Below are 20,232 nucleotides of genomic sequence, written 5' to 3' on the forward strand. Positions count from 1 at the left end.
AGGGATTATTAGGTCTCAAGCACATACAGTGGTACCTCGGGTTAAGTACTTAATTCGTTCCGGAGGTCCGTTCTTAACCTGAAACTGTTCTTAACCTGAAGCACCACTTTAGCTAATGGGGCCTCCTGCTGCGCCGCCGGAGCATGATTTCTGTTCTCATCCTGAAGCTCTTAACCCAAGGTAATATTTCTGGGTTAGCGGAGTCTGTAACATGAAGCGTATGTAACCCGAGGTACCACTGTATTCCAGCAGGGCAAAAATACCCAGGATGTGAAGGAAGGCCTGGGATGAGTCTTAGGGACTAGGCGGAAAGGGCTACATTTGATGCACAAAAACCCCAGTCAACACTGCCAGCACCTTTTTAGGGTTTCACAGAAGGGACATTTTCAGCCCTACTTAGAGACGGCAGGACCTCGAACCTAAGACTTTCTGTATGCAAAGCCACTGAGTCACCTGCCTATGTATTTCCCTGGGCTTCCAGCCAAGGAGGGTGGAGCGATGGGTGGAACCGACCCCCCTCCGTGTTCAGTCTCCGGCGCTCCAGGAACCGCGGCGAGGGAATCCCCCAACTGAGCAAAGGATTCCTCCCGGCCTTGATGGTAGTGAGAGGGCCTCTTCTTCTCGGGCGCACCAGGCACCCCCGATACGCCACCCCACCCCGATTCCCTGTCCCGGGCGAGACAGGGCACGGAGCCAGAGGAAAGGCGCCGCAGTGCAAAAGTTATTAACCCGCCACCAAACCGCGGCGGGGCCACGTTTACTCGGGAGCAAATCCCGCCGGGTCCGGGGAGACTGACTCGCGAGTAAGCGTGCGCAGGAGAAAGCAGAGCAGTCCCCCTTTCCCCCTCCCCACGGCGGAATCAGGACCCTTGGCCGGCGAGAAGCAGGCGCGCCTGCGTCTGGGGAGGGGGTCTCCCTCTCTCCGCCGCTCGGAGGCGCAACTCCCGGGGCGCAAGAGAGAGGAAGGAGGCCGGAGGAGAGAAGCGCCTGGCGGGCTTTCTGTTCTCGGCGCCGAACAAAAGGGGGAGGAGGGCATGTGCAAAGGCGAAGGGGGGGGTTGTTGTCTCTCCTCCCCTCCCTCCCTCCTTCCTTCCCCACGAGTCCCATCCTCGCCGCGAAGCGCATGAGCGAGGCGCGCCCTGCCGGGGAGCAGAGCAGAGCAGAGCGCAGCGCGCGCGCGTAGCCGGTGGACGCCGCCGAAGGAAGGGACCAGCCAGGGCGGCCGGCGAAGCGCGGATCGCCGCTCCTCTTGCGGGTAACGTTGCAGCGGGGATCCGGGCGGGCAGGTAGGCAGGCAGGCGGGCGAGCCAGGCGGCAGCGGCGTTGGGAGGAGCGGGGGAGAAAAAGGCCGGGCTGGGCCGAGCCGAGCGAAGCCTGGAGAGCTGCGCGCGCGCACACCTGGCCCTCCCTCTGGACTCTCCTCCTCTCTCTCTTTCCCCCTCTCCCCCCATGGGTTCCTTTCCCCTATCCGGCCTCCTCCCCGTCCCTCCAAAGGATAGTCTGTTTCTGTCTCTTCCCCGCCCCCAGGCAATGTTGAATTTGGAAAGGTGGTTGGTTACCTGGGTGTCCCCCATAGCATCTCTGCAGTTGGAAATCATTCGCTGTTGACCTGGGGAAATCCCCTGCTCCCCTCCTGATCTGGAGGGGTTCCTTGTGGCGGGAGAGCCGTGACACCCTGCTCAGAGATGCTTTCTCATGATGCCCTGGCATGACGCGGTCCTGCCGAGGGTGAGCCTCGCTGCCACTTTAACCGCACGTCCGGGGGGCTGGACGTTGGCTAGCCTTCGTTCAGGGGAACGTCTCGTCTGGAGGCCTCACTCCAGGAGTTACCGTATTTTTCGCTCTATAAGACGCACCAGACCATAAGACGCACCTAGTTTTTGGAGGAGGAAAACAAGAAAAAAAATAGTCTGAATCTCAGAAGCCAGAACAGCAAGAGGGATCGCTGCGCAGTGAAAGCAGCAATCCCACTTGCTGTTCTGGCTTCTGGGATAGCTGTGCAGCCTGCATTCGCTCCATAAGACGCACACACATTTCCCCTTACTTTTTAGGAGGGAAAAAGTGAGTCTTATAGAGCAAAAAATACGGTACTCCGGGGAGGAGAGAGCAATGATTTCCTAGAAGCGTAGAATTGTAGAGGGTCATCTAGTCGCACCCGTTTCAGTGCAATAATCTTTTGCCCAACGTGGGGCTCGAACCCGCAACCTTGCGATTAAGAGGTTCATGCTCTACCGCCTGAGCAGGCAGGCAGCTCACAGGCCTGCCTGTGGGATGTGTTCTCTCTGTGTGGGGGATTGGTTGTGCTTACTCACCCTTGAGGGAAAGGCCCTCTGCACGGGCTCAGGTGTTCTTGTGATTTCTCACAACCTAGGGGAGAGGTTGGTGAGTCAGAGAGCAAAATGAGATGCGGTTTTCCTTGCTATTCCCTGCCCCTGTGCTCCTTTCACACACATATGTGCTGATGGGCTGGTGCAGGTTTTGGGGACCTGTGGCCCTCCAGATGTTGCTGAACTATAACTCCCATCTTCCCTGGCTTGCTTGCTGGGACTGTTGGGAGTTGTAGTTCAGCAACATTGGAGGCGGGCAGAGATTCCCCATACCATTAATACAGTGGTACCTCGGGTTATGAGGGACGCGGGTGGCGCTGTGGGTTAAACCACAGAGCCTAGGACTTGCCAATCAGAAGGTTGACGGTTCGAATCCCTGCGACAGGGTGAGCTCCCGTTGCTTGGTCCCTGCTCCTGCCAACCTAGCAGTTTGAAAGTACGTCAAAGTGCAAGTAGATAAATAGGTACTGCTCTGGCGGGAAGGTAAACGGCGTTTCCGTGCTCTACTCTGATTTGCCAGAAGTGACTTAGTCATGCTGGCCACATGACCCAGAAGCTGTACACCGTCTCCCTCGGCCAGAAAAGCGAGATGAGCGCCGCAACCCCAGAGTTGGCCGCGACTGGACCTAATGGTCAGGGGTCCCTTTACCTTTACCTCGGGTTACAGACACTTCAGGTTACAGACGCTTCAGGTTACAGACTCCGCTAACCCAGAAACAGTACCTCAGGTTAAGAACTTTGCTTCAGGATAAGAACAGAAATCGTGTGGCTGCGGCGTGGCAGCAGCGGGAGGCCCCATTAGCTAAAGTGGTACCTCAGGTTAAGAACAGTTTCAGGTTAAGAACGGACCTCCAGAACGAATTAAGTTCTTAACCTCAGGTACCACTGTATACTGCTTCAAACTGATGTACCCAAAGTGGTTTAGCAATCAATGCCTCTTTCCAGGGAACTCTGGAAATTGTAGCTCCGTGAGGGTCATAGGAGTCTCCTAAGAACTCTCTGCACCTTCAACAAACTACAGCTCCCAGAATTCTTTGTGGGGAGCCATGGCTGTTTAAAGCAGTATCAAAATGCCTTAAATCTGTGGTATAAATGCAGCCCTAGATTAACATCCTGTTCCTCACTGTGGCCAACCAGTTGCCTCTGGGATGCTGACAAGTGGGACCTGAGCACCACCACAGCCCTCTTGCCAAGGAAGTGGCTACTGCTGTGGATTGGCCGGGTGACCTGCCATTCTTATGGCTTGACCTATGAGATTCACCCAGGAGGCGGGAGAGGCTTTAGAATCTGTTGAGGGGCAGAGACTGGCCCAAAGCAAAGCCCACGATTCTGAGTCCATCAAAGAGAAGCTCCCTGTGCAAAGCACAGTGTGGGCCGAGAGCCAAGCCTTAAGCCATAGGACAAATGCTTAAGGCCAGCCAAATGCTTGTGATGGCAGAAGCTGGCTGTGCAGACTTCTAAGTAAACTTGGGAGCTGATGATGTTTGTTCAGTTTGATGGCATATTACCCCGGCAAATGGATTTCTTGCTACATACAGAGAGACTGGGTTGTCAGCATTGAGGCCTGAAACCGGTGGCATATGTTTTGCTTGTAATTGGATCTTTTTATTATTATTATTAAAAAAGATAGTTTTTAAAATTAGGTTCCCTAATACTATGTGTGTTTAGCTGGCCTGTTGTAAATGTTTCGGAACTGCCCTGGGATATCTGTTGATGAAGGGCAATTTTCAAAGTGCAATACAATAAAATAACTGCATTAGAAACTACTTCTTGCTAGACTGTAACTAAGGCTGCATAAACACTATACAGTCATACCTCATGCTACGTTTGCTTCAGGTTGAGCGCTTTCAGGTTGCGTCCTGCGGCGACCCGGAAGTAACGGAATGGGTTACTACCGGGTTTCGCCACTCGCATGTGCGCAGACACACAAAATGGCATGCACAGAAGCGGTGAATCGCGACCCGCAGACGCATTCCAGAAGTCCTTTTGACTCCCAAACTGTTCGACAACCGAGGCGCGGCTTCCGATTGGCTGCAGGAGCTTCCTGCACTCAAGCAGAAGCCATGTCGGATGTTCGGCTTCTGAAAAACATTTGAAAACTGGAACACTTACTTCCAGGGTTTCAGTGTTCGGGAGCTGATTTGTTCATCAACTAAGCTGTTTGAGAACCAAGGTACCACTGTACCTTCAAAGTGTTGGTTCAAGGATGTGTGTGTGTGTGTAGTGCTTTTTTCTAAAAAAATGTTTAGGGGTACTTTCATTTTGACTCAAGAAAATCACCATTTTATAGTTCAAATTGGAAAAATAAATACAGTAAATGGACAAAAGTACAAAGATTCACAAAATGTTTAGGGGTCTGCGTACCCCTGTGTACCCCCAGAAAAAATGCACTGTATATATAAATGAAAGGAGAATTCCTGGGTGCCAAGATCCAGGTTTGGGACAAGTACTCTTGGGTGAAAGAACCCCAGTAGAGATTTAAAATCACAAAATATGCAGCAACATGTGGAAATATAGGCTGTTAGATTACTAATGTATGTCCTTGTGAGTTCCACAATTTCCCTCTTCCCCCAGCTTAGGAAAAGACCACACATTTGGTAGGCTAAAAAATTAAAAATACTTACAACCTCTTCAAAGGTCAGGTTCATGTGCTTTTCCATACATCAGTCAGAAAAGTTGCATAGGCAGTAAAACTTGGCTTAGTTGCAAAGTGGTGAAGTTCCTAAACTGTTGGTAAAGAAACTCAAGAATGGCTTGTGAGAACCATGTGGTCTGAGCTTGGAGCAACCAACTTAGACCTCTTCACCCATTGAGCTTGATTACCTAGTCCCTGCTTAGGTGGCAGGACTTAACCCTGCATGGTCTTAACCCTTTCATGCCCAGAATCATAGACTGCAATGCAGTCCCTCATCCAATTTGAAACCATACCACTCCCCCCCCAAGAATTCTGGGTATTGCAGTTTGCTAAGAGTTGTTGGGAATTGTGATTGTGAGGGGGAAACTACAGTGCCCAGAATTCATTGAGGGAAAGAAAGGTTGCAATGTGTACCCAGCCTGTGTGCCAGTGGCGGTCCAAGGTGGAGAAGCTTCTGTGTCTTCTGCACCTTTTCAGAGAAGAAAAGGTTCTGGCTTTTGATTGTGTCGAGTCTGGAAGCAAAGGAAGGTCCCCTAGGGTGGAAGGTGCCTGATGCAAGGATGGTCCCACAGTGGAGAATCCAAGCCCCAAATCTCAAAGGGCTGCCCTGTGTATTGTGCTTTGCTTGTCAACAGCTTTGCAAAGTTCAGCAAGAGACGTCTTGCACAGAGTGCCTGTAAGCTTCTGCAGTGTGGATGGCAGAACATTTCGTACTTGTGCGTGGGAAGGTATTAGGACCAGAGCAGATGGGCAAAAGGTCTAGGCAGTCTTTCCCAACTTGGTCCTGGAATCATAGAATTGTAGAGTTGGAAGGGAACCCAAGCGGCACCTAGTCCAGTCCCATGCAATGCAGGAGTCTCAGCTAAAGCATCCCTGCTGGTCGCCTCCAGCGTTTTTGGATTCCAACTTTCATCAGCCCTAGTCACCATGGCCAATGACAGGGGATTGTGAGGTTTGCGGTCCAAAACACTTAGAAGGTACCAGGTTAGGGAAGTCTTGGCTAGTGGTTAGTGGGCTTGGCGTATAACCGTACTGGCCTTAATGCGATGGATCACATCACTTCGTACCTTCTGCTGCCTGAAGGTAGGAAGACAAAAAAGTGCTGAGCTGCCTGAAAGGCAATGTCTACTCAGAAGAAAGTCCCACTGAGTTGAATGGAGCGTCCTCTCAGGCAAGCAGGTTTAAGACTGAACGTGAAAACTCCAATGGAAAGATCACCTGCTAAATAATAAGCCCTGCTGAATCCAGCTGGACTTGGGTAATAATAATAATAATAATAATAATAATAATAATAATTTATTATTTGTACCCCGCCCATCTGGCTGGGTTTCCCCAGCCACTCTGGGTGGCTTCCACAGAGATAAAAAATACACTAAAATGTCACACATTAAAAACTTCCCTGACCAGGGCTGCCTTAAGATGTCTTCTGAATGTCAGGTAGTTGTTTATCGCTTTGACATCTGATGGGAGGGCGTTCCACAGGGCGGGTGCCACTACCAAAAAGGCCCTCTGCCTGGTTCCCTGTAGCTTTGCTTCTCGCAATGAGGGAACCGCCAGAAGGACCTCAGCGTCCGGGCAGAACGATGTGGGTGGAGACGCTCCTTCAGGTATACTGGGCTGAGGCCGTTTATAGGGCTTTAAAGGTCAGCACCAACACTTTGAATTGTGCTCGGAAATGTACTGGGAGCCAATGTAGATCTTTCAGGACTCGTGTTATGTGGTCTCGGCGGCCACTCCCAGTCACCAGTCTAGCTGCCACATTCTGGATTAGTTGTAGTTTCCGGGTCACCTTCAAAGGTAGCCCCACATAGAGCACATTGCAGTAGTCCAAGCGGGAGATAACTAGAGCATGCACCACTCTGGCTAGACAGTCCGCGGGCAGGTAAACAATATTTAGGATTGTGGGGACCTGTTTCTGAGCAAAGGTGCGTAGTACAGCCATACATTGTAAGCCGAATGCCTTGGAGCCTGAATTAATCGGCTCCTGAACCATCAAAACCTGAGTGTGTGTTTTCTGTTTTTCAAACGATTTTCGGGAGCTGAATGTCCGACGCAGCTTTCACGGCTTCCGATTGGCTGCAGGATGCTGCGCTTTGGTTTTTGAACAGTTCCGGGAGTTGGACGAACTCCTGGAATGCACTCTGTTCGAAAACCAAGGTACCACTGCAGTAGTAGTAGTAGTAGTAGTAGTAGTAGTAGTAGTAGTAGTAATTAATTTTTTATACCCAGCCACTCTGGGCGGCTCCCAACCGTATATTAAAAACATAATACAGCATCACACAATTAATTAATTAAATAATAATATTAAATATATACCCCGCCCATCTGGCTGGGTTTCCCCAGCCACTCTGGGCGGCTCCCAACAAAATATTAAAAACACGATAAAACATCAAACATTAAAATCTTCCCTAAACAGGGCTGCCTTCCTATGTCTTCTAAAAGTCAGATAGTTGGATAGTCAGAGCATAGAATTACTCTGATTAGGCTTGATCTGCTAAACAGGTCAGAAAAGGCTGAAAGATATGTGGACTGTCTCTGGATTAAGTGACTTTTTGTTCTCAAACTCAAGGCTGTCACTAGATGTTCAACTAGGAATCAGCCAGCCAGCTTATCATTTGAAAAATAAGACTTTAGAGCTGTCTTGCCCCCAAATGGCAACTAGACCTTCCGTTTTGGCCGCTACAACCTTGGTTAGGGAGCCATTTGGCACCCAGCTTACATACTGTACCTGAGTTTCTAACACTGCAGTTTCCTTCTGTGGTTTCCAGCAACTGATAGTCAGAGACATACTGCCTATTATTATTATTATTATTATTATTATTATTATTAATACCCCGCCCAACTGACTAAGTTTCCCCAGCCACTCTGGGCGGCTCCCAATCAAGTGTTAAAAACAGTACAGCATTAAATATTAAAAACTTCCCTGAACAGGGTTGCCTTCAGATGTCTTTTAAAGATAGGATAGCTGCTTAATTCCTTCACATCTGAAGGGAGGATGTTCAGGGTAGGCGCCACTACCGAGAAGGCCCTCTGCCTGGTTCCCTGTCACCTCACTTCTCGCAGTGAGGGAACCGCCAGAAGGCCCTCGGCGCTGGATCTCAGTGTCCGGGCTGAACGATGGGGGTGGAGACGCTCCTTCAGGTATACTGGACCGAGGTGATTTAGGGCTATAAAGGTCAGCACCAACACTTTGAATTGTTCTCGGAAACGTACTGGGAGCCAATGTAGGTATTTCAAGACCAGTGTTATATGGTCTCGGCGGCCGCTCCCAGTCACCAGTCTAGCTGCCGCATTCTGGATTAATTGCAGTTTCCGGGTCACCTTCAAAGGTAGCCCCACATAGAGCGCATTGCAGTAGTCCAAGCAGGAGATAACCAGAGTATGCACCACTCTGGCGAGACAGTCCGCGGACAGGTAGGGTCTTAGCCTGCGTACCAGGTGGAGCTGGTAGACAGCCACCCTGGACACAGAATTAACCTGCGCCTCCATGGACAACTGTGAGTCCAAAATGACTCCCAGGCTGCACACCTGGTCCTTCAGGGGCACAGTTACCCCATTCAGGACCAGGGAATCCCCCATACCCGCCCGTGTATCCTAGTATCCATTGCTTATTTATCAATCTGTCCCAGTACAGTCATACCTTGCAAGTCAAACAGCTTAGTTCCTGAAAGTTTTGGCTCCCGAACGCCGCAAACCTGGAAGTGACTGTTCCGGTTTACGAACCATTTTTGGAAGCCGAATGCCCGATGGGGCTTCCGTGGCTTCTGATTGGCTTCCTGCAGCCAATCAGAAGCCGCGCTTTGGTTTCCGAATGTTTTGGAAGTCGAACGGACTTCCGGAACGGATTCCGTTCTACCACCAAGTTTATGATTGTACTGTCTGCTCTGACCAGCAGTAGCTCTCAGAGGCTTCAGGAAGAGAAGGCTCTTTCACTGTCACCCTGCTATCTGTTGTCTTAAGAGGAAAGGCGCCCGCGCTGGAAGTGGCGATGCTCTGCATGCGTATCACGTGCGCAGCGGTTGAGCCGAGGTCTCTCCCCGGCAGTCCTTGCTCCTTGTGAACATATGTAAGCGTCATCTAACATGGGCCTGATGCCCAGGGCTGCCTGACATCCGTAACAAAGCGAGGAAATGGAAGTGGACAGGATTATGTAACAGCGGCAGGCTCAAGGCCTTTTAAAATTAAGACTTTCCATCATGGCAGGGGAGGATGAGGCGAGGAAATTCCTGGGTGAATGGCTACGTTTGCCACAAGATTCAGAGCTTAGGGAGCTGGCTTATGCTAGCAACTCCAACCACTAGCTCAGGTAAATGGTAGCCATTCTCCCAAGGTTTCAGGTAGGGGAGTTTTGCTGTCTTATCTGGAGAATGAACCTCAGAGCTTCAGTTTGCTAAGCAGGTAAAGGTAAAGGGACCGCTGACCATTAGGTCCAGTTGCGGACGACTCTGGGGTTGTGGCGCTCATCTCGCTTTATTGGCTGAGGGAGCCGGTGTACAGCTTCTGGGTCATGTGGCCAGCATGACTAAGCCTCTTCTGGTGAAGCAGAGCAGCGCACGGAAATGCCGTTTATCTTCCCGCCAGAGTGGTACCTATTTATCTACTTGCACTTCGACGTGCTCTCGAACTGCTAGGTTGGCAGGAGCAGGGACCGAGCAACAGGAGCTCACCCCATTGCGGGGATTCAAACCACCCACCTTCTGATTGGCAAGCCCTAGACTCTGTGGTTTAACCCACAGCGCCACCCGCGTCCCTTTCTAAGCAGATGCTCTCCCTCAAAGCTGTAGTCTGTCATTACCTTGGTGCTTAACAATTTGCTCTTCCTGAGCACGGTGTGTTAGAAATCTTACATATTACGGCAGGCTTTGTTGATCTGTCATCACTTGAGTTTTCCTTAGCGGTTGGTGAAGCTGCTCATGAGAACTCAGGCGCTTCTGATGTCGGGTAGCGATGCTGTTAGGAAGACATTCCCAGGTGACGAACCATTTCCAGGTTTGGTTAAAATGAAGTTTGGGCTGGTAGTGGGGGTGAGGACAGCTGGAAATAATGTGTATACCAAACCAAGCCTCCTAGAGCAAAATATACACCAGGAAGCTTAGTTTGGTCAGAATTGAGCATACATTTCCAGTGTTAATGCTAAATACGTTACTTCTGGTAAATGAGCCACTGTTACTGTGAATTTTTTTGTCCCGGGCCTCTTAGACTTGTCTATTAATGTACTATTTGAGGGGCGCATTGGTTGCCTGATGTGAATTTTCCCCTGGCTCTCCTACCCCTCTATGGCATCCATCTGTCTTGAGAGACAATGAAAGAGTGTGCTTTCAGGGGTGAAGTCAAATTGTTGGAGAGTTACGGTGCCTGCTGTGGCTGTAGAGACCAATAGTCATGTTTTGTTGCAGCTGGGGCAGACAAAGACGTCTGGTTTTACTGCTGCAGACGTCCGATGGCGTTTCTTCTCTCTGCGATCCTCCCAGCGGTCATTCTTCCTCTGGTCACTGCTGTGGATATGTGACCTGATTGTCTGTCTACAAGCGCAAGGGATTCCCACAATGTTAATGTTGCCAGTCTTCATATTATGAGTGCAGACATCTTTGTAGCACAGAATTGGTCTGCCAGTGGGCCTGGTGCCTGGTGCCAGCACCAGCCTTCTTCAATTCTGCCTTCTTCCGTTCAGCCTTCTTCCGATCCTGCCTTCTTTCATTCTGTGAACATGACCAAGCCAGCGTAGACATCGCTGAGGCAGGAGTGCGAACATGCTGGGAACGATGCCTTGGGGAGAGCGCATCTTTGCTTGAGACTCTGTCCTGCCACGTGATGCCCCAAAATTTCCTGACACATCGCGTGAGGAAGGTATTGAGGCATTGCTCCTAGCAGGTGTAAATTGCCCACGACTCACTTCCGTAAAGCAGTGTGCTCAACACACAAGTCTGGTAGACCTAGTACAAAGTTTTACAGTGGTACCTCGGTTAAGAACTTAATTCGTTCAGGAGGTCCATTCTTGACCTGAAAATGTTCTTAATCTGAGGTACCACTTTAGCTAATGGGGTCTTGCGCCGCTGCTGCGCAATTTCTGTTCTTATCCTGAAGCAAAGTTCTTAACCCGAGGTACTATTTCTGGGTTAGCGGAGTCTGTAACCTGAAGCGTCTGTAACCTGAAGCGTCTGTAACCTGAGGTACCACTGTACTGAAGTAAAAGAGACGTGGGTGGCGCTGTAGTCTAAACCACTGAGCCTCTCGGGCTTGCCAATTGGAAGGTCGGGGGTTCAAATCCCTGTGGCAGACTGAGCTCCCGTTGCTCTGTCCCAGCTCCTGCCAACCTAACAGTTCAAAAGCATGCCAGTGCAAGTAGATAAAAAGGTACCACTGTGGCGGGAAGGTAAACGGCGTTTCTGTGCGCTTTGATTTCCGTCACGGTGTTCCGTTGCACCAGAAGCGGTTTAGTCCTGCTGGCCACATGACCCAGAAAGCTGTCTGTGGACAAACGCCGGCTCCCTTGGCCTTGAAAGCAAGATGAGCGCCGCAACCCCATAGACACCTTTGACTGGACTTAACCGTCCAGGGGTCATTTAGCTTTTTTTTACCTTTTACTGAAGCTCTTTTTTGCTGAAAGCTACTGCTGTAGAAAATGGTTCCTGGATGAACCTTGCTGCAGGATGAATTTGTTGGGCTATAAGCAGTGGCGTAGCGTGGGTTGTCAGCACCCGGGGCAAGGCAAGTAATTTGCGACCCCTAACCCGTGGATTTGCACCCCCTAACCCTAACCCCCAGATGTTGTGCCCGGTGCGGCCGGCCCCCCCTGCACCCCCCACGCTACGCCACTGGCTATAAGTTGTATCTCCTGTTTGCAGCTATTTTACCTTTTTTAATAAAAGAAGAGGAGGAAGAAGAAGAGAAGAATTGTGTAACCCAACGCCAGAGCAAGGGAGTACATAGCCTAGAAACAATTTTTTTGAAATGAGAGAGAAAGGCTCAGTAAGCAGGAAGGGGGGGGGAAGCTTTGCTGGGATTTATTAGGTTTTCCCTCCAGTAAAAATGAAAAAGACTGCAGAAAAGTTTTTGCTGGTGTGCTGCAGACTAGAGAGCTAAGGCACAAAGTCGAGTGGGAAATGACGTTAAGGATGCAGTCCAATGCATATTTACTTGGCACGCAGTAGGCACGCACAGGCTTGCGTTATAAGGCTGCAGCCCCAAGTATCAGTTCCTTCTGCTTTGTGGCTTTGTGTCCACGTCTTTAGGTTTCTGGTCTCTCGGAATGTGTTGGTTGGGCTGTGAGGCCAGCCTGACTGACTGCTCCCCGAGCAATTGTCTCTTTCCAAATACAGTCAGACCTCGGCTCCCGAACGCCGAAAACCCGGAAGTAAGTGTTCTGGTTTTTGAACGTTTTTCGGAAGCCAAACGTCCGACACGGCTTCCGTTTGAGTGCAGGAAACTCCTCAGCCAATCGGAAGCTGTGGCTTAGTTGTCGAATACAGTGGTACCTCTGGTTACATACACTTCAGGTTACAGACTCCGCTAACCCAGAAATAGTGCTTTAGGTTAAGAACTTTGCTTCAGGATGAGAACAGAAATTGTGCTCCGGTGGCGTGGCGGCAGCAGGAGGCCCCATTAGCTAAAGTGGTGCTTCAGGTTAAGAACAGTTTCAGGTGAAGAACAGACCTCCGGAACGAATTAAGTACTTAACCCGAGGTACCACTGTATTTCGGAAGCCGAACGGGCTTCTGGAATGGATTAAGTTTGACAGCTGAGATTTGACTGTAGCATGGTAGGAATTCTGAGGAAACAAAGATGGCCAGCAATATCTGAATAAGGCAGGGATGGGGGAAACCTGTGTTCCTCTAGAGCAGCGGTTCTCAACCTGTGGGTCCCCAGATGTTGTTGAACTACAACTCCCATCATCCCTGAGCTCTGGCCTTGCTAGCTGGGGGTGATGGGAGTTGTAGCCCCAACAACATCTGGGAACCCACAGGTTGAGAAAGGCTGCTCTAGATGTTGATGAACTACAACTCCCATGGGCCATGCTGGCTGGTGCTGATTGGAGTCTAGCAACACTGGGAGGGTCAAAGTCTTCCCAGCCCTGGAATAAGGCACAACTCCACCTCTTGCTGAATAATAATACAGTGGTACCTCGGGTTACATACGCTTCAGGTTACAGACGCTTCAGGTTACAGACTCCACTAACCCGGAAATAGTACCTCGGGTTAAGAACGTTGCTTCAGGATGAGAACAGAAATTGGGCTGCAGCGGCTCGGTGGCAGCAGGAGGCCCCTTTAGCTAAAGTGGTGCTTCAGGTTAAGTACAGTTTCAGGTTAAGAATGGATCTCCGGAACGAATTAAGTACTTAGCCCGAGGTACCACTGTACTAATAATAATAACGACCTTTCCTGGTAAAATATACAAAAGCAATTCGTATCTGTTTGTTTCTGTGACTCTAGACATTCTGGGCCCATAACCCCTGAGGGTGAGTCCGTCATCCGGGCTGAAAATTCATCATCCACTGTAGGTAGCTGAGTGAGGAATAAGCCATGCCTGTCCTGTCAGAAGATTCAGGTAAGGAACCTTCTGCTGTTTTAGTACATTCTCAAACTGTTTTAATAGTTTAATTCTTAAACTGTTTTAATAATATTAGAGCCATGTTTGATTGAAAACCTGGCTCAGAGCACCGTAAAGGCTTAACAGATTAACAGTAACATACCATTAATATATTTGAAATATTTTTATATATTTATTGCTTTTGTGCCTCTCCATTCCTCAAGGAGCTCAAGGTGGTGTACATAGTTCTTCCCCTGCATTTTATCCTCACAACAACCCTGTGAGGTAGGTTAGGCTGAGAGGCAAGGACTGGCCCAAGTTCACCCAGCTAGCTTTATGGTTGAGTGGGGATTTGAACCCTTAACCTCCCAGGTCCTAACCATCACACAACACTGGTTCTTTTTTGCTGTGCTCTAGTAGAAATCCCTACGGTGGTTTACAGGTAGCTATGAGTGAATCTGGCAATTTCTTTTCTTTTCTATTTTTTATCATACAATACAATCTCTACGGAGAAAAGAACATAGCATTGAGTTTATAGCATCATTTTACATGGTCTTAAAACATTGTTTTAACATATAGTTTCTCCACAGACAGGTTTGTGAGGCTGGTGAAAGAGCTGTCCATTTCAATTTCAATTTCAATCTGTCAATTTCAGTTTTTCACACTTTCTCATTTTTTCCAATCGGTTCCCCACATTTTTACCTCAGTTTTTACATCAGGAGGGGGGGTTCAGGTATTGCCATTATTGTTGTTATTATGATTCTTATTTTGACAATTCATATGCTGCTTAATTGCAGTCTTCTCAGAATAACGATGAAAATAAGACTGAGCTAAAACTATAAAACCAGGATTCAGTGGCTAGTGGAACAGAAAACAACAACAACCAAAGGAGTTCTGTAAGGGCAACACTGAGATTCGCATCATAAATTTCTACCACATCCAGTGCACATTTAAAGCATATGCCTTCCCCCAAAGAATCCTGGGAACTGTAGTAAGATAAGGGTGCTAGCAGTTGTAGCTCTATGAGGACGGAACTACAGTTCCCAGGATTCTTTGGGAGTCTTGTGCTTTAGGTGTATGGCATCAATCTGCCCTAGGAGTGCAGAGTGGCTGGGGAAACCCATCCAAATGGGTGGGGTATAAATGAACAAATTATTATTATTATTGACAGATCCATCCTCTGGACCCATCGGCAAGTGAGGGCTGGCTGTGGTTGGTGGGGCAGAGCCCCATTTACTCTAATAGACCAGGGTCCCCTGCTCCCCACCCCAACCCTGGTTTCTCATTTTCTGTTTTACCTGTGGCAGAAGCTGCCACTAGGATTTGGCCTACAGCTCTGGCTGTGCTTTTCAAAAGCACTGGAGAACTGGTACCCCCAGTGATTTCCTTCTACGTTTCTCTGACAGGTTTGCACGAGACCCTCGCCCTCCTGACGTCTCAGCTGAGACCGGATTCCAACCACAAGGAGGAAATGGTGTTCCTGAAAGACATCTTCAGCGAGAGAAGCCTCAGCTATTTGATGAAGGTGAATACTCTGAGCTGCCCGGTTCCCAATTGGCCTTTCATTCAGCCAAGGGAGCTGCTTTTCGAACCCCTGAACTCAAAAAGCTGGACATTGCGATGTAACCAAGAGAGTGGTTATTGGATGCCCTCACAGCAGTGCCAAGGAAATAAATAACTATCTGACTTTTAGAAGACATCTGAAGGCAGCCCTGTATAGGGAAGTTTTTAATGTTTGATACTGTGTTGTGTTCTCATTTGTTGGATGCCGTCCAGTCTGATGCACAGATTACACACACAGTACGTTTCCGAGCACAATTCAAAGTGCTGGTGCTGACCTTTAAAGCCCTAAACGGCCTCGGTCCAGTATACCTGAAGGAGCGTCTCCACCCCCATCGTTCTGCCCGGATGCTGAGGTCCAGCGCCGAGGGCCTTCTGGCGGTTCCCTGATTGCGAGAAGCAAAGCTACAGGGAACCAGGCAGAGGGCCTTCTTGGTAGTGGCGCCCGCCCTGTGGAACGCCCTCCCATCAGATGTCAAGGCAATAAATAACTACCTGACATTCAGAAGATATCTTAAGGCAGCCCTGTTCAGGGAAGTTTTTAATCTCTGATATTTTAGTGTATTTTTGGTTTCTATGGAAGCCGCCCAGAGTGGCTGGGGAAACCCAGCCAGATGGGCAGGGTACAAATAATAAATAATAATTATTATTATTATTATTATTATTATTATTATTATTATTATTATTATTATTATTATTATTATTATTATTTATTATATTTTCTGAGCATTTCCAAGAGCTTTCCATGCTCAGTCCCAGGCATTAGTGGACTTCCTAGCCTGGTCAGGCCTTCTTAGCTGCTGAGGCGAGACTACATCAGCCACTACCCGGCCATTCTTGTGGCTCCTCTGCCCTGACATAGCTCTGGCTTATGCTTTCTCCACATATATGTCCCCACATAGGCCTGCCCTACATAGCAGGGAGACATTCCACTAAACATTCAGAGGAAAACTCCCTCAGAACTTCACAGCCAATCAAAGCACATGCTGCCTCACTAGAAATCACGCCGCTCTGCCTGGTTGCTAAGCAACCCCGCCTGCTGTCCCCACCCCCTTTGCCGGAAACTACAACTAATCCAGAATGCGGCAGCTAGACTGGTGACTGGGAGCGGCCGCAGAGACCACATAACACCGGTCTTGAAAGACCTACATTGGCTCCCAGTTCGTTTCCGAGCACAATTCAAAGTGCTGGTGTTGACCTTTAAAGCACTAAACGGCCTCGGTCCTGTATACCTGAAGGAGCGTCTCCACCCCCATCGTTCTGCCCGGACACTGAGGTCCAGCTCTGAGGGACTTCTGGCGGTTCCCTCACTGCAAGGAGCCAAGTTACAGGGAACCAGGCAGAGGGCCTTCTCGGTAGTGGCGCCCGCCCTGTGGAATGCCCTCCCACCAGATGTCAAAGAGAACAACAACTACCAGACTTTTAGAAGACATCTGAAGGCAGCCCTGTTTAAGGAAGCTTTTAATGTTTGATGGACTACTGTATTTTAATATTTTGTTGGAAGCAGCCCATAGTGGCTAGGGAAAACCAGTCAAATGGGCGGGGTATAAATAATAATTTTTTTAAAAAATATATTATTATTAGCCAGCCTACTTTAATGCTAATAGAATTAACCCTTAAGTTACATACTGAATCATCCCTGCTATTGCTCTTCCAACACTCCTCCAGGTTTTTCCGCCATCTGAGATGTGGCAGGTGGCTACAGGGAAGAAGGCCTTTCTGCTTTGGATCTCCCAGTTCTCCCAGTTCCACCAGGTTTCTTCTATGGCCACTATATCTATATTTTCTCTAAGAACAAGTGCTTCCGCTTGCCTGTTTTGGCTCAGAGGCTTGTGGCTTTAGCATATCAACAGGTATCAATATGGTACCTCAGTCGGTAGAGCACGAGAATCAGGGTTGTGGGTTCGAGCCCCACATTGGGCAAAAGATTCCTGCGTTGCAGCGGGTCAGACTAGATGACCCTTGTGGTCCCTTCCACCTCTACGATTCTGTGAGAAAAGTGCCTGTCTCCAAATGTCTTTGGCGCTTGTGTTTTGGCCTACAGTGCTTTGCACATCTGCCCCTGCCCCATTTAAATGACCACCGCTTGAACATTATATTTTGTATGTGTTTGTGTCTGCCTTCTGTTTCAGATTCACGAAAAGTTGTGCCATTATGAAAGGCAGAGCCCGGTCCCAGTACTGCACAGCGCCTCGGCTCTAGCTGAAGACGTAAGTGTCTAGTTGAAAATGCAAGCGTTGCCTCCTTCTGAGCATGTGTGTTCAGGGCTGACGTCGGAGTTTGGCGCCACTGCGCACCTGCCAAGGCCCCCACCCCATTTACCGAACCCTGAAGACTTTTGTGGTAGCCAGAAACTCTGTCAGGGCAGAGGAGCCACAAGAATGGCTGGGTCATGGCTGATAAAGTCTCGCTTCAAACCCAGATGTCATAAGTTATCCTCCACACCCCACATGAAAAGTCTATAAGGGGTTTGCGAGGCCTCGCCCGTGGTTTGCAAGAAGTGGCGGTGGCCTGCAAGTCCTCTTGGCGGTAGTGGGAGGTAGTGGCAGAAGCTGTGGCAACCTGCCTCAGTGAGGCCTTGCAGGCCACCTCTGCATCTGCCACCGTCTCTTGCTGCCACCACAAGGCCTCGCAGGCTGCCGCTACTGCCACTGCCTCTGACTGCCGTGGTGAGGCTTCACAGGCTGCTGCTGCTTCTAATACCCCCCCCCTCCCGCCATTGTTGATTCTGCCTCTGTAGATTGTCCTGAATACCACCATTTGGTAGCCAAGCCCCAAACCAAAAGTCCTGCTGGGATGCATTTTGACTTGCCTGCTGCTGAAAATAACTACGAGGTGATTGATAGTATCCTTTATCCATTTTAGACAAGTAGTAGCAGTTGCCAGGACATTGTCCTGTTCGCCTCTGCGTAGTTCCTTCCTTATTTCAATTTTTTTGACATATCAATATGTTGTGATGTTTAGCTGGTGATATATCACAATACAGTGGTACCTCGGGTTAAGTACTTAATTCGTTCTGGAGGTCCGTTCTTAACCTGAAATTGTTCTTAACCTGAATCACCACTTTAGCTAATGGGGCCTCCTCCTGCTGCCGCGCCGCCGGAGCATGATTTCTTTTCTCATCCTGAAGCAAAGTTCTTAACCCGAGGTACTATTTCTGGGTTAGTGGAGTCTGTAACCTGAAGCGTATGTAACCTGAAGCGTATGTAACCCGAGGTACCACTGTATTAAAAACCAGTTATCGCCCAGTCCTACTTGTGATGATAAAAGACATCCAGCTCCCTCCTGACTCAACTGGAATCTGTTGCTACACACAAGCTGCAACTTTTATTTGGCATTGTGGTGTTAACTCAGGGGCAGGCATACTATGGTCCTCCCGCGCGGAGGTAAACCGGTGCGGTATGCCTGTTTAGCTCTGTGCGGGGACTGACTTCCAGGACGCAGCAACGGCTTCCTAATGGCTGCAGGAAGCTTCTGCAGCCAATAGGAAATCTCAGACGCCGCCTGCTCCGCTGCAATGGCTCCGAAAGTCAGCGGGGAAAGAGTGTTGGTCGTGTGTGCATGCGCACAGGTGCATGCGTTCCTGTGAGCGGGCGATGCAGCCCGCCGGCAGAAAAGCTTGCCAACCCCTGTGTTAACTGATCCCTGCCACCATTTTTTTCTAGTGATTTGATGGTGCTGCAGAGAGTAACTTTTCCATCTGAGATCTCTCTCTCTCTGCAAAATGTTGCGCAATTTATAATTTATTAGATTCTCTGGTGCCTTTGCCATAAGCGAGCAACACCGCCTCCAGACAGGCCTACGCTTTTTTCTTTCTATAGTCTTATATCCAGGAGTAACTGAATCTCATGTATTATAGTTGTTCTACCCAGCTTCTAATATGCCCTCTTATGCTGCATATGTTGGGATGGATTTGGAAGGTAGGATAGGATATATTACTTATTTGTTATCTTTCCGCTTAGCATCTAGTTTAGCAGAGTCAAAAATATACAGTTGTACCTTGGTTGACCAACGCCTTGCGACTTGAACGTTTTGGCTCCTGAACGCCGCAAACCCGGAAGTGAGTGTACCAGTTTGCGAATGTTCTTTGGAACCCGAACTTCTGACGTGGCTTCCGCAGCTTCCAATTGGCTGCAGGAGCTTCCTGCAGCCAATCAGAAGCCGCACCTTGGTTTCTGAACATTTTGGAAGTCAAATGGACTTCCGGAATGGATTCCGTTCGACTTCCGAGGTACGACTGTACCATGCTTTACAGCAGTGTTTCCCAACCTTTTTTGGGCAAAGGCACACTTGTTTGATGAAAAAAATCTCGAGGCACACCACCATTACAGCCCCGTGACGTCAGCGCGCAGCGTCACGCCGGGAGGGACGCACGAAAGTGTAAGTTTCAATTTTTCCCCCTCCCCCTTGCTGGGGAACCTCCAAGCTTTGGGGGTGGGGGGGAAGGCAGCAAAGCGAGGCAGGAAGGAGAGCGCAGCTTGGCTGGGTGAGTTTTGGCAGGGGCAGGGAATGAGAGCCGCGAGGCGGGTGCTGCGGACGGAGGCGCTGGCCGCCGAGCTCGCAGGCAGCCAGGCAGGCAGACGGCGAGAGCCCCGCGCTGGGCGGCGTCTCCTCGCCGCCGCCGCCCCGCCTCTCGCCGCCCGACTCGCCCGCCTCCCTCCAGGCAACATCTCGCGGCACACCAGGCAACATCTCGCGGCACACTAGTGTGCCGCGGAACAGTGGTTGGGAAACACTGCTTTACAGCATCAATATGGAAAGCCAGGCGAAGCTGTGTAGCCTTCTGTAATTATCCAGGGTGCCTTTTGGCAGACGGGATCTTCCCCTTTATTTATCCCTCCAAATGAAATAACAACGTATGTAAAATGTAACGTATGCAATGTAAAAATATAAAAATATTGTTTACTTACATAAAGTTGCAGACAGAAAATAGCAGTGAAATAAGTCAGGTAGAATATCTTTTTGGATTACAAAATAAATGGTTTAGGCCAGGGGTTCCCAAACTTGGGTCTTCAACTGTTTTTGGACTACAATTCCCATCACCCCTGACCCATGGTCCTGCTAGCTATGGATGGTGGGAATTGTAGTCCAAAAACACCTGGAGACCCAAGTTTAGGAAACCCTGGTTTAGACCAAAGATGGAGCCTATACATCTGCATGGTGAGAAAGGAAGTGTTCCTCAGG

General features: G+C 49.4%; 1 protein-coding gene across 9 annotated transcripts in view; it reads left to right on the forward strand.

Annotated features, from left to right (window-relative positions):
* The first annotated feature begins 578 nt into the window (after nt 1-578).
* The window catches only part of MPP3 (MAGUK p55 scaffold protein 3), an 87,165-nt gene continuing 67,511 nt past the window's right edge, over nt 579-20,232 (forward strand). For 6 of the 9 annotated variants that reach the window (XR_014001270.1, XR_014001271.1, XR_014001272.1 and 3 more), the window contains exons 1-4: nt 910-1,255; nt 13,392-13,506; nt 14,895-15,013; nt 17,181-17,258. Coding sequence is in view for 5 of the 9 variants with exons in the window: in XM_081166440.1 (XP_081022566.1) it covers nt 13,482-13,506; nt 14,895-15,013; nt 17,181-17,258 (222 nt within the window). In the remaining 4 variants the exon portion in view is untranslated. Of the gene's footprint in view, nt 600-909; nt 1,287-13,391; nt 13,507-14,894; nt 15,014-17,180; nt 17,259-20,232 lie in introns of those variants that run through there. The other 3 variants (XM_081166442.1, XM_081166441.1, XM_081166443.1) reach the window with 3 other exon arrangements.

This window comes from Podarcis bocagei (genome assembly GCF_964188305.1).
Source record: "Podarcis bocagei genome assembly, chromosome: 13".
Taxonomy (NCBI): Eukaryota; Metazoa; Chordata; class Lepidosauria; order Squamata; family Lacertidae; genus Podarcis; species Podarcis bocagei.